This window comes from Vulpes vulpes, chromosome 4 (assembly GCF_048418805.1).
Source record: "Vulpes vulpes isolate BD-2025 chromosome 4, VulVul3, whole genome shotgun sequence".
Lineage (NCBI taxonomy): Eukaryota > Metazoa > Chordata > Mammalia > Carnivora > Canidae > Vulpes > Vulpes vulpes.
In genome coordinates, this window is record NC_132783.1 from 124,609,912 (window position 1) to 124,624,783 (window position 14,872).

The 14,872-nt window shown below is 35.8% G+C and overlaps 1 protein-coding gene across 1 annotated transcript in view; it reads left to right on the forward strand.

Moving 5' to 3' along the window:
• The window catches only part of FGF10 (fibroblast growth factor 10), an 80,472-nt gene extending 77,148 nt beyond the window's left edge, over positions 1 to 3,324 (forward strand). The window contains exon 3 of the mRNA XM_026017015.2: positions 370 to 3,324. Within this exon, the coding sequence (XP_025872800.2) occupies positions 370 to 567 (198 nt within the window). The 3' untranslated portion in view covers positions 568 to 3,324. The remainder of the gene's footprint in view (positions 1 to 369) is intronic.
• Positions 3,325 to 14,872: the final 11,548 nt, after the last annotated feature.

Sequence of the window (14,872 nt, forward strand, 5' to 3'; positions counted from 1 at the left end):
AAGGATTATACATAATGCTATTCTTTATCATTGGTATATCACAAATACTGTTCATGGAATGTTTGCTTCTTGACAGTCATTCTAGTCACTTAAACCATGTCATCTTCAAAACACACCAGCTTTTTTAAAGGGCCCTAACATGTGGTTATGATGATCAATTAAAATGAATCATGAGGCTTCAGAAACAGATTCTGTTTATGATTATGAGTTTTACTCTTCTGTTGCAGACAGTGCACATTAAGTGCACAACTTACGTACAAATGGCAACAGCAAACAAAACTCTTGAACTGGCGTTCTCTGGATGGTTTGTGTCAAATGGAATTCAGTGTCATCATCACAGGAATAAAAGATTTTATTTTTCTCTTGCAGAAAGAATTTAACAATGACTGTAAGCTGAAGGAGAGGATAGAGGAAAATGGATACAATACGTATGCATCCTTTAACTGGCAGCACAATGGGAGGCAAATGTACGTGGCATTGAATGGGAAAGGAGCTCCCAGGAGAGGGCAGAAAACACGAAGGAAAAACACCTCAGCTCATTTTCTTCCAATGGTGGTCCACTCCTAGAGGAAGGTGATGCTTGTGGATACAGTGGAACCAAAGGTTCTTTTGCCGGGACTCTCTGGTATTCTTCATAAAGACAGGAGCTCAGAAGGCAAAGACACATTGCAGATGTCTGCTTGCTTGAAAAAAAGGAAGTCTTTAAAGGTGTTGTACTCACTGCTGACATACGATGTTCTTTTGATTAGTTCTGTGTCATGCCTTATAATCGAGATATAAGCAGATTAAATGGGATGGAAGTTATTCCTAAGCGAACAACATTATGGCTGGGTTTTTTTTTGGTGAAGTTTTTGTTTCTGTGCTTGTTTTTTAACCTCTAAGATAGAACTCAAAGGACATGGGACAATCTGTTGAATGATCTTCGGGAAAGTTATTTATGGAATACGAACTCATATCAAAGACTTTCATTGCTCATTCATTCAAGCCTAATGATTCAATGAGCAGTAAGACACGCAAGCATTTCCTGGAAAGCACTTGGGTCACATCGTATGCACAACCAAAGGAGCTTTGGGCGTGGCATCATGGAAGAGTCAGATAAGATTTTAAAAAATGTAAACATGTTAGTGTAAAACTGTTCTAACAAAACAAATAGTATGGTATGCTTGTGCATTCTGCCTTCATCCCTTTCTATTTCGTTCTAAGTTATTTATTTAATAGGATGTTAAATATCTTTTGGGGTTTTAAAGAGTATCCTCAGCAGCTGCCCTCTGATTTACCTTTTCTTTTTCTTCAGCACACCACATGCATGTTCATGACAAAGTGTTCTTAAAACTTGGCAAACACTTCAAGAATTGGAGAGGAGATAGGGAAGCAGGGTGAGAGCCCCATGTGCTATCTGTTAACTTAATATGACTTCTACAATAAGAACCATCAACAATAAATATGACAGTGCTGTGGCATGGCTTGATGAGAGATATCTGCCATCATTTAAAAACATCTATCACTCCTAAGGCTTCCTTTCATAAGAAATAGACCCAAAGGCCAAATTCTTCTCTTTTAATACACCAATGGGGCTCCAAGAATATGCTAAAAGAAGGAAAATTGTTAAATAAATTTTAGTACCTAGCCTCATTATTTACTGATTTTCTGCCATGCGTCTCAATGGTAAGTGATGAAGAGGCTGTCTGCATATATAAGAGCCTTTTATGAGTCCCACAATAGTGCATCTCCTCCAAAGGAATTATTGAGGAATCTGAAGTATAACACTCCCAGGGGCTTAAACTGAGCAAATATATCCTGGTATATGTGTAGCCATATACTGAAATCTGTTCAAGCTGTATCATCTAGTCTTTACAAAACCGAATAAAAGTTATTTTCTGTAAATTTAAAGAGCTTTGGAAGATTCCATCATGTAACCATATCAAAATTCATTTTGTTAGAGCAGGTATAGGAAACAATACATAAGAGTATACCAGTCATCATCACATTGTATTCCACTAAATAAATACATAAGCCTTATTTGCAGTGTCTGTAGTGATTTTTTTTAAAAGTGTAGAAAAATACTATTTGTTTTAAATACTTTGATAACTATAAGATTATATTGATGCTGCAGTTTTATCTTCATATTTCTTGTTTTGAAAAGGTCTGTTTATTTTTACTGTTTGGATACAGTATATTGGTACAAGGGAAAGACTCACTAAATGTGTCTTTTTACTAAAGTTTAACTTCTAGAAAGGCTGGTGTTTTGTGATCCTCTCTTATAACTTAATTGTGTCAATGCTTAACCAGTGCTTCCAGTTAATCTGTTATTTAAGAATTAGCTTTATTAGGAAACTTTCCCATAAAGTAATCCCATAAAAGGTCTTATTTTTTCATTCCTTAAAAAAGTTGGAATTTCAAAAGATATGCATTTGAGGCAGAGAGTTTTGGCTTATGGCTAAAGTTGCGTTTTGTGGCACTTGGCTTCCAACTTGCTTCTTAACAAATCAGATTCTAAAAATGTTTAATTTTTGTGGTTGGAATCTGTATGTGAAAATATAATTGGTAACTGAATCTGAGAGCTATAATGTAATGTATTGCTATCAGAACTAGATTACCTTTGTTCTTTCATTTTAAAATAATAATTGCACCTGACACATGAATACAGACCACCCAAAACCAAAATTAAATGCTTGGTGAGACAAATATAGGATTAGATGACTGCACGAACAGCAAACAGGGCACAAACTGGATTCGTATTTCATGTAGCCATTTAGATTGCTAAGGAGACTATGTGTAAACAGGCATCAATATCAGACTCCAAACACTAAAACAGCTTCTAGCAAAATGTATCAAAGCTTGCAGAAGCCAAAAATAGAAAACATCACCCTCACCTCCCCCTCCCAACACACACGTGTGCAAGTGTGCTCGCACTTGGGTGCACACACACACACACACACACACAGAGAGATAGAGACAGAAACAGAAAGGAGATTCTCCTGAATTTAAAAATGGCATCTTTGCTTGATATTGAGATAGAATTCTGGTCACCTTTGTAGTTGGATTGTGCTACTGAAGAAAAAGCAGTTCCAGCCCTGAATATTGTATATTAAAAAATAAATCATCATGATTTTGGGAGCTCAGTCTCTGCGGGAAGTGTGGCCCCTAGCCATGATGTCAAGGTGAGTTGGCCATAAATGTGTGTCCATCTGAGTGCTGGTACTAAGGAGACTCCTCATAAAGATATAAAATCCCTCCCTCTTCCTACCTCCCAAAAGGCTGAACAGTGTATAGTATGTTACATTTCAATAAATCAATAAAAATGCTGGGAAAAGAAAATAAAAATATTGTCCTTGTTTGTTTTATTAGCATATACCTAACTATACCTGGTACTAAAAAGAGGAGCTCAAGTGTTCTACGCATGGCAGGAGGTGGTTAAATGCCCCACAGTCCCAAACAACAACAAAAGAAAAAAAAATCACTGAAACATTTGTAAGTTTTCTTTAATGTTTCACATGTGTGAGTCAGCTATCCTTCCTCTAATAACAACCAAATGCTTTAGATTTTTCCTAAGGATTCAGGTCCACCTAGTTTACACAGTGGATAAAGAAGGATGAATTGAAAACAAGGATGGCTTGTGAAACAATGAAAGACGTTTGGAGGAAAGCCAGTAGGCTGCAAACTCTGATTTCAAGAGAGAGTAGGCCAGTGGATTTGATTTGAAAAGTAGAGAGAGAAAAGGATAAAGTTGGGTCCAGGGCTCAAGCAAGGTTATGGCCACCATCTAAATTCATCAGCATTAATGCTGCACAGTTCCAATAATTTGGAAGTCATTAATTCAGGATTTATGACTATTCAGCCAAAATGAAATTTTACCTTTTCCTTATCAGTGAAAGCTTTAGCTGTTCCAAACTTTGTTTAAGTAAAGATATCTGTAGGAAACTCTGAAATACTTGCGATGCCTAGTGCATTAGAAGTAACCCATTTAATACAAACAAATGCCAGGCTGATGAAGAATTCTTGTCTATTCACTCCATAGGACTTTGGCAACTTAAACAAAACAATAAGAAAAAAAAAAACAAGAGTATTTTTGAAGGATACTGGAAAGAAATGGGCAGGTCTGAATCCACCAGAAGTGGGACATGAAACAACTAAACTCTGCCTCCCCCAGCACTTTTTTCCTCTGACCCCTGACTGGCTTTATTTGCTTGCTTACTGCTTGCCACCAATTTATGTCTTTCCAACTCCACAACCCAAAACCTCTTTTTCTCAAGATCCCCAGGTGGAAACATCCTAGGTGTGAATGTTATTGGTCAGTTTGGGATAGCATCCCAACCTCTAGAGAGAACAATATGACAAAGCACAGGAGCATTGGGATTGGCAGGTTTCAATCACGTGACCACAGAGCTACAGGGTGCAGGTTTTGGCAGCCCACACAATGGGAAGGAATGAAGAGTGTACCAAGCAAAGGGCAGTGCTGGGCAGATCTAAAAACAAATATGGTTCTTCATTATATCTATTTAAATGAGACCACTGACTTAAACATATACCTTTTTTCAAAACATGTTTTAATCTTATATTTTTCACTAATTCTGATTAGCCTTCCCCTGATGTGTTCAAATCAGAGACATCTCAAGATGTTTTTCTTTTATGCATTTTTTATAAGGGAAAGATTGTATTTGTTTTGTTTTAGAGCCAAGAGAAGGGCCCTGAATGTAGCCAGGATCACTAAAATTCTGCAAACTTTATGGAATAATAATTGAGAGGAATACGAGTTTTCACTAAATCAAAAGGTAATCCTCCTATTAAATATCAACCTATGCCATAACAATATTAAAATTATTTCTTTAAAGTTAACTCAAAATTATGTACCAGTATTTTCGAGTGTATCAACATGTAGAAAATATCTGCAAGTCAAATGCCATTCATTTTTTTAAAATGTAGAATAAAAAAGAAAAAAACCTGCTTTATGTCTTTTACTATCTCTTGTATACATTCACTATGAGGCAAAAGAAAACTTTATAACATACATTTCTGTGTTTTGCTGAGTAGAATAAAGCACAGAATGCTCCTGCAAGTTTACTGAAAACAACCTTTAACAAACACCATGTATTAGTAAAATGGAATAATCATGATCAAACTAATGAGATCAAAGGAATTGGTCTCATTCCTAGGTGGCTAATAGTGAATATTTCCATGTGGCTGCTCCATGATATCAGCTAAGGGCAACAATTCCATATTCAAAGAGAAAAGCCATATGTAAGCCATATATGCATGTGGCATGTATTATCTTACACATTTTTATTATCCTCCACAAAAGAGCCTATGTTCATTTTTTAATATAGGCAATTGCATCCTCTAGAGATGAGCACAGCAAATGAAGAATCAAAACATCCCATGTTCCTCATTACAACTGTAAATTGAACATATGCCTTCATACAACTTAGGCAGTGACCCCAGCTGTAGAATAACCAACTACAGTAAGGTCTTAACCCTTCTAACGTTTGTTTTTAATTACCGTATACACATCTTAAATGACTAAATAATCTTACAATTTTCTAAATTAGTTATCATTTCTGTGCTCAATTTAAGCTGCTGACAATGCAAATATTCCCAGATCTTTCAAGGAGCAATAAATTAGAATCAGTGTTTCACCAGTATTATAAATCAAAAAAAAAAAGACTGCTTTTTTATGATTATGAGAGGCATTCAGGTTAAAGGTTGCTTATCAATTCAACATTGAAAATATTTTAATATCAGGTATTTAAACACGAGACTTTTCAATATCCACTTTTTTCAGTGACATGATCCATACATTCGGATATTAATAGTATTTAAGCCAATGTCTGTAAAACTGATAAGAAAAAATCTGTTCTTAGAGAGCTAACTCTAACAAAAGAAAACTAAAAGCACTGAGAAATGACATTGCAAATAAGATACAAAGAGTATCTTGTTTTCCTGATAAATTGATATTAAATGTAAAATGCATTTTATAATGCAAGCTTACTCTCATGCAGGAAACAAATGAAATTTAATAGTAATAAATGAGTCTAATAGTATTTTTTAAATCAGATCAAATGAAATTTAATAGTAATAAATGAGTTTAATAGTATTTTTTAAGTCAGATCGCACGATTTTCTTTCTTATCTTACCCCAGGAAAGTTCTGCTTTTGGCCTCTAAAATCTCCCAAGAAAGAGTCAACTCACCACATTTCAACTGCAACATTTTCTCTTTCTCTTCATTCTTAACTCCCGGTGATACTAAATAGCTACATGAAATCTATTTCCTTACTAGACTCACAAGAAAAGATAGACTTTATTTAGACTCCTTTCTACTTTCAGCTGCTTCAAACAAGTGAAACTCCACAGTAATGTACTTAGTAGAGATTGTTGAATGCCTAGAATTGTTACTTTCACCTCTCTGGTTTTTTTTTTTTTTATTTCTATTTCTCTCTATGGTTATATTTCCTAGTGATAAAATTAGTGTTTCCTAATCATTGAAATTATTCACTCCTGCTTTTGAGAAGAAAAGAAAAACAAAGTTTAAACATAGGACCTCTCAGAGACTGTAGTCCTAACACCCAGTGTCTTAGAAGGTAGTCTTCTTAGGAAATATGGTCCATGCAGATATAATTAGTTAAGATGAACTCAAACTAGAGTGGACCCCTAATCCTAGTATTACTTGTGATCTGATGAAAATAGGAAACTTGGGGATGCCTGGGTGGCTCAGCGGTTGAGCATCTGCCTTTGACTCAGGGCATGGTCCTGGTCCCAGGATCGGGTCCCCCGTTGGGCTCTCTGCAAGGAGCCTGCTTCTCTCTCTGCCTGTGTCTTTGCCTCTCCCTGTGTGTCTCTCATGAATAAATAAAATCTTTAAAATAAATAAAATAAACAAAAATAGGACACTTGGACATAGACATGCACTGTACACACAAAGACAGAGATTAGGATGAGTCTACAAGCTAAGCACCACCAATGATCACCAGCAAGCCACCAGAAAGCTCTTCACTCTCACAGCCCTCAACCTGCCAATACCTTAATTTCAGGCTTCTGGACTTCAGTACAGTGAGACAATTTCAGACTTCTGGACTTCAGTACAGTGAGACAATGAAATTCTGTTGTTTAATCCACTCAGTTTATGGTACTTTGTTATGGTAGCCCTAGGAAACTCATATAGTCTATAACCCAAGATCCACAGAACTCAGGAGAATATCTGACATATCTGGAGTCATAATGCTTTCATGTAAATACATAGAATTGTTTAACACTAACCTTCATATCAAACCACCTTAACCAACTCCTAAGCTATGCCGCTGCAAAGTCTAATGTATAGTTTTGCTCAATAAATCTTTACTTAACCCATAGATTTTTGTAGTATCCCTATAATCATGTCATGTTTTCCCCTCAAATTTTGTAGCTTGCTCAATGACCCCAAATATGATAGATTCAAAAAACTACACTTGACCAAAGTATCAAAATGCTAGTTAGATGAATTTGATGTAAGCCAGAACATTTAGTGAGGAACAGACATACTTTCAAGAGTTCTGATATTTCTAAATTTTGACCTTTCTTGTTTACTAGAGAGACAACAAAAAACAATCACATTAGTACATACAAATATAAATCTACATATGGTATGCCCATTAATTCCTGATAATTTATGATGATATTATAAATTAACATCCCAATTATTTTATGTGAAATATTTACAATTAGACTATAAAAGAGACATGACTATAAAGTCATGACTATAAAGTAATGGAATTGGCTAATATACTAAAATTTATACATCTAATGGATATTGGCCATTTCAGAGAGCATTAGGAGACCATATTTATATTAATAATATTCTTCATCTCAGAAATCAAATGCTCCTACCTCCTTTCAGGGCATGATTTGATGCAAGTGACTTTCTGTTCCATCCCATCCATAGCAGTTTACATCAGAGATAGGTACCTGTGCTCACACTCATTTACAATCCTAGCTTCCATCTTTTTAGTCTTAATTTTCCCAGAATTACAAAATTAGCTTTTGACTCCAAATATATTACTGAATCAGTTCCTATTATCCTACTGTTGTGCAACCATAAAATGGGTAGCTAATAAGGGTCTCCTTCCCCAAAAACTTTAGTAAATCTATCTAGAACCAACAGTGTATAAAACAAGGAAATGTTTGTGCTTTGCACCCAAAAAGTACATGGATCTTCTGTAAATACAGTCACATTTGTCAAACCATTTCTCCTAATTTGTTTACTCCTCCTCTTTTGATCATCTACCATCTGAACCTCCATCTTCTTATGTGAAACTAGTAATCAAATAAGCAAGAAGCTAGCAGGCCTTCAACAAAATAGACATCTGCTACAGAAATAAAATGACCCCAGGATAACCCAATCCTAAGTCAGTGGCTGCATATAACCACAGGAGCATTCAACAGTCAAACTGTCACAGTTTGATTCTGGGACACAACATAGCCCTATCACTGAAAATTGTTCAAGATTTGTCTCCTACATCAAATGTAGAAAATGAATTGAAAGGTTAAGCTCTATCATTCTGCTTTTATACCCTAATTTTATAAATGATAAGACTGAGGTTCAGTTTCTTTACCAGAGCTCAGCTAGGTAATGAATGCAGATCTCCTGATTCTAAAATCGCTCTTCCTTCCATTATCTGGGCACTTTGCAAATAAATAAATAAATAAATAAATAAATAAATAAATAAATAAATAAATAAGAACCACACCATTTACAGTCCAATGTTTTGTTTTGTTTCAATGTACTTCTAAGGATAATGAAGGTGTTTCCTTTTAGTGACACATAAGAGGAGAGGAATGCTTTTTTAGGAGGAATAGCATATACTTTTAAATCAGAGACAGAGAGATCATTTTTAACCCTAGCTCTTCCATTCTCTGACAGTGAAAACTTAAAAAAGTTATCCCTTTTAAGATAAAAATGAATGGACAAAAAACTTGAATAATGGTTCCTAACATTTGGGACAGTAGTAAGGATTGGGCATTTCATATTACTTCACTGTTTTGACTGGCAACCAATAAGTGCCTCAATACGTGTTAACATACTTCCCCCTTGTTGGTCGATTGCTAATATTTACAAAACATTTCCTAATGTGCTAAAATAATAACTGGGTCACTTTCAAAGTCTCCACATTTGCTCAAGAAGATTACTCCATTACACAGATTTCAGGTTTGAGTCATGTATTATTTTTTTCTTCTCCAGAAAATCTTCTTTTGACCATTTCATCCCTATATGTTAAAATCATGCTTCTTCAGCACGGTGGATTACTGAGCTCTGGACCAGCTCATGGGGAGGTACTTTGGTTTTGAAGTACAATCTTCTCCCCTTAAGAAAAAATGAATGGGCTTTCTGAGGCATCAGAATGAAGGAGGCACAGATAATATAAACATGGACATAGCTTTCTTACTCTAGATATGGAGGTGACATCATCTATGGAAAGTTTGGTTTGATAACCAAGAACAATTGATGCTCTAAAATATTCACTTGGAAGAATGAACACCAGGAGCACAAGAGTTTCTAGTAAACTTATAGATGTTTTAGCAATATTTCAGCTTTTCTTTTACCTCACTTTCCTAGAAAATGAAAGTGATAACTATCTAACCCATAGTGAATAGGGGGGTACAAAAAAACAACATAAAATTTTTTTTTCATATTCTCCACTGTATAGCCACCTACTTTCTGTTACATTTTTAATCCTTTTGCAAATAAATTGGGAAATGAGGGAAACCATCCCTATCCATCCTCTTTGTTTCCAAGCAAACAGCTTAACTTTTAGAATCTTGCATACTTAATGGCTGTCCAAATCCCCTTTTCAGGACCCAGGCACTCATTCCCTAGGTGGTAAAGGCAGGTTGCATGCTTTTCCTTCTGCCTGCCTTGGCAGTCACATCCAAAGACAGCTCACTGTCAGGTATAAAAGCCTTGCCCCCTTGCTCAGTTGAGAATAAGAGTCATCCCTTATTTGACGGGTCATCCCTGCGGGATCAGCTGAGACATCTGTTGTGACTTCATTTCAGATCAACCTCTTTCCCTCTGCCTAGAGCTGTTTACTTCACCTCTCACAGGTGTTTGTTCTAAGAGCACGCCCCCATCAACTTCCTACGTGCAAATCTCCACCACAGAATCTGTTTCCTTTGGAACTAGTTCTAAGGCTTCATGTTAAGTGTAGTTTGTTTGTTTTTAAGGTAGGGACTAATTGATAAAACTGTAGCAAAACAACTACCCCTTCTTCTGAATGATGGTTGCCTCAGTTTTTACTTAAATAACATGTGAGATTAATAAGTCCACTAGAGAAACCTAGGCACACACACACACCAATTCCTAGAAACAAATTGATGAGGAAAGCAGCAATTTTTCGGACTAGCTTGGAGACAGCCAACAGCATAAGCAACTAAGAATGGATTTACCAATCTAGTTCTAGGATATGAACTAGCGGCCCTGGGCACTAAGCTAAGTGCCAAAATCATGCAGAGGCAAAATGGCAATTGTCTAAAAATCTTTCCCTTTTCTTCATCTTATGAAAGAATCAGCAGAGAGAACCTATGATAGATGCAATTCTATTGTGGAAAACCTAAAGGTTAGAAAAGCATACTCAGACATTTTAAAAGAAATATTGCTGAATGTTTCCTTACAGCAAAGAAAAAAGTCAGTGTGAGAGATATGTAGTATATGAACTTCACTGTAAAAGAGTTCATTTCAGTTTACCATGAATCCAGACAGCAAAGGATACTATTTTCAAAACTAAGAAAAGTTCCAGGGCAGCCCCTCCGAACAGTTTCTAAGTATTTGTATTTTTGTAAAGAAAATCACTGATAACAATTTGCTATTATTTTTTCCCCAGTGTGCTATGTTGAAATTCCATTACTGAGAGCCTCAAACATCATTATCCAGGACAATTCCCTATTATTATGTTGGAAATGGAACTTAATTCTAGGTTTTCAAATCCAAGTCCTAAGTGGGAACTAAATGTCACAGAACAAAATGTCACGCAATGAGATCGGATGCTAAAATATGTGACAGTAACCAGATGTTTCCCTAACAATTACCACACAGCAAAAGCCAGTCAAAGAAATGAGGTACAGTGCTTCTCACAAGCCAGAGAGCTTCCACATTGTTATGTGGTGTGCTCGTATTTCCCAGTTTATATTCTGATGAGCACACTCTGGATGCCTCTGAAGAAATACAGAATATAAAATATGGTTATTTTTATGAGACTTCTTAAAAGAAAGTACTCAAAGAAGTCTCAAATAGGACAACTCATAGTATCAACAATAAATCCAGGTTCTCATCAAAATATGAAGTAGACAGAAATAGGTCTCTAATCATCCCACTAAAATCCTTATCACCATCATCCCTGCTCTAATGCTCTCTCATTAATTACTTTGCCATTTGTGAGGCATGCAAACAGGCAAAAAGAAATGGGATTTAGGAGACAGATGTTCAGCTCAGAGACGAAGGAGCAAAATCAGAGGCCCCACCTTGGATACTATCTATGACTAGCTCCTGAGTCTCGGTTCTTGGACTGGCCTCAACATCGACATAAAATTGCAAGTTTCGGGGAAGTGATTTGTTTTAGGACTGATATTCCTTTAGCCTCTTGATATACAGTTTTAACAGTTTTCATTAACCAAAGATGAAAAGCAGAAATTCTTCAAGTCCAATGGAGATGAGTACCCAAACCTCCATGAGATAAGGGTAAATATTAGCTTAAGGGATTTATTAGCTTAGTGGATTCAAGAAAATACGTCAATAACCCAAGTCAGAAATAGGATATAGGAAATACACAGCCTTTTGATGTAAAAACAAACTTAGATTAAGACAAATCTTAGAGATGGTCTTATGGTATAACAATTTGACCCAAGAAAACATAAAATACATTTAATTCACCTTATCTGTATAGTATTTCTTTTGGGGAGGCTCTAAAGTATTATATAAACTGGTATATTTGTATTAATATATGTGATTTTAACATAGGATAGGATAACAATTTTGGAAGTGTTCAAGTTCTAAAATGTATCCTTAAACAACTTCATTATATTAAGATATCCCTTGGCAGCTAAAACACAATATACTATATTTTGGGTGTTTTTTTTTTTAATTCTGAGTTTGCTAATAAGCCTTAAAATATAAAAATATATAGTGGCCCTCTTTTTCCACACTCAGAAAAATAATATTTGATGAATTTTGCATTTTTCTTCAGCAGCCTTGGTATGCAAAGTGCAAGAAACAGGTGACTAAATTTTGAGAGAAAAAGGTCAAAATTTTTCTATTTAGTGCAAATTTTAACTTCATACATTCAGTTTAATTGCTGCATGGCATTCCATTTTATGAAAATAACATTATTCACTTATTCACCAATCCTCAAACTGATGCACATGTAGGTTTTTATAATCACTGATGTAGTGAAATATCTCATACAAGCCCCTTGGTGTACAAGGTCAAAAGGCCTCTTCAGTGTGTAATTAGAGATGGACTCTAGGGTTTTATCACCTTTGAACTTTCCCACATATTGTCAAGTTGCTCTCCAAAAGAAAAACTTTTCATTTTAATACCATTTGTGTTTTCATGTCAAAGAGATTCTTCACCATCTTAACGTTGTAAGCTTTTCTTATAATTTTTTCCAAAAGTTGTGAAAGTTTCTTTCATATTTAGGTTTTCAATTGATGTGAAATTTATTTTTGCTATAGCATAGAATATGGATAAAACCTTATCCTTTTTAATATGGGCAGCAATTGGGATCCCTATTTACTATTAGGTCCACACTTATGATATACATATATGTAGGGTGACCATATATATTTTTTCATCCAAACCAAAAAGCTTTCAGAATTAAAGGCGAATTGTTACTAATTATGCTCAGACAGCAAGCAGAAGCAAAAATGTCCCAGGCAAACTGAGACATAGAGTCATTTTACTCATAAACCAAATTCAAATATGTGTCTGAGTCTATTTTTACTACTTGGTCTCCTCTGTTAAAGCTTGTCTATTCCTACAGGTGCAACACACAATTTTAGTGATGAGTTTATAATGTCAGATAATTTCAGGCTACTTTTAGTAAAAGGTTAAGAAAGACATGATCTTACAGTATAAAATTAGTTCATAAAAAGTACAGATGGGGGGGCGCCTGGGTGGCTCAGTTGGTTAAGTGTCTGCCATCAGCTCAGGTCATGATCCTGGGGTCCGGGGATCGAGTCTCGCATCGGGCTCTCTGCTCAGTAGAGAGTCTCCTTCTCCCTGTTCCTCTGCCCCTCTGCCCTGCTTGTGCATGCATGCTCTATCTCAAATAAATAAATAAAATTTTAAAAAATTCAGATTAGGAACTGATATTTGCAGCAAATAACACTGTGAAAGATTAATGGGCAGAATATACCAAGAATTCGTACAAATTTCTACAAAAAAAAAACCACTTCATATCCATCAAATTAGGGAAAATTGGAAATTTTGGTAACACTAAGTGTTGGAGAAGATTTGGTGAAATGGATAATCTTACGTACTGCTGGTGTCTTGTCAAACAGAGAAGGAAAAAAGGAGAACTATCTACTTACCTTCTTCACGAGAAATGTTCCAAAATGCTTCATGGCCCTTTTTATTTTACATGAGCTTTCAAATCAAGTTATCTTGTTCCTCTAAAAACTGTTTTTGCTTCATCTGAGTAGTTTTTCTGCTCTCAGCTGGCCACATCACAGCTGGCTTGCCTAGGAGAGTACCAGTGAATTTAAATTATTCATAATATTGCTTTATTGCACTAAGGGATACATGTGCTTTAACTACACTAAGGGATAAACATGCTGGAGAATATATGGTGCATGACAGCTGTAGTAGAAAGATGGTAGGGCAACTGTGATATGAGTGAGGGAGTTCAATTCTCTTGAGTTATCCTCTAGCATCATGGTGGTCATTATTTTTTAAACCCTTAAACTTATAATTTTGAGATACTTATATATTTCACATGTAGTTGTAAAAAAATAATAGAACAAGAGCCTGTGAACCCTTGAGCTAATTTCCCTCAATGGTAACATGGTGCAAAACTGTAATACAATATCACAACCAGGATCCTGGGATGAAGAGAGGCACCATATAGGACATTCTCATTACTACAAGCATCCCTTATATTGCTGTTTATAGCCACACCCACTTCCTTCTCACCCCCTGCCCTTAACATCTGGCAACCATTAATCTGTTTTCTATTTCTATGGTTTTGTCATTTCAAGAATGTGATATAATGAAATCATATCGCATGTAACCTTTTGGAAGCAAGTAAAAGCAAGGGGGTGGAGATAGGGAAGGAGAAGAGAAATAGGAAGCATCATTTTGGGATTTTGACTGAATTGTTAAAAATGCATAGTCTAATTAGGAGAAATTTTTTCTCCATTGTCTCATTCTCTCATTTCAACAGGCTTTCTACCTCTTCTTGTACATTTAGGTTTCCTCCTTTGTAATTGCATCCCTGCCAACTATTCTGACCAATTTGGTGAAGGGAACAGTCTGACATTCTAAACTTATGTAGCAGAGCCCTTTCAGGTATATCCCTAAATCATGGTGGAATAACAACTATTTCAAGAATGTGCTGGTTACTATTTCTTTCACATATCAGCCTGTGATCTAGATTCAGTAATTGAGAATTTCTTTCTTACTAATACTCTGAACATGCCTTTTACCATGTCCTCCCTGCTCACTCATCCCCACCACATTGTTCTCAACGCTTCTCAAATACACAGGCATCGGGCCACTTCAGGACGTTTGTGCTTGCTGGTTCTCCTTTGTGGGACTCTTCCCCCAGGGTACCTATATGGCTTCTTCGCTCATTTCAATCAGGTCTCTGCAGAAAGGCCATTCTTAACTGTTCCACACAAAATATGTTTGTAC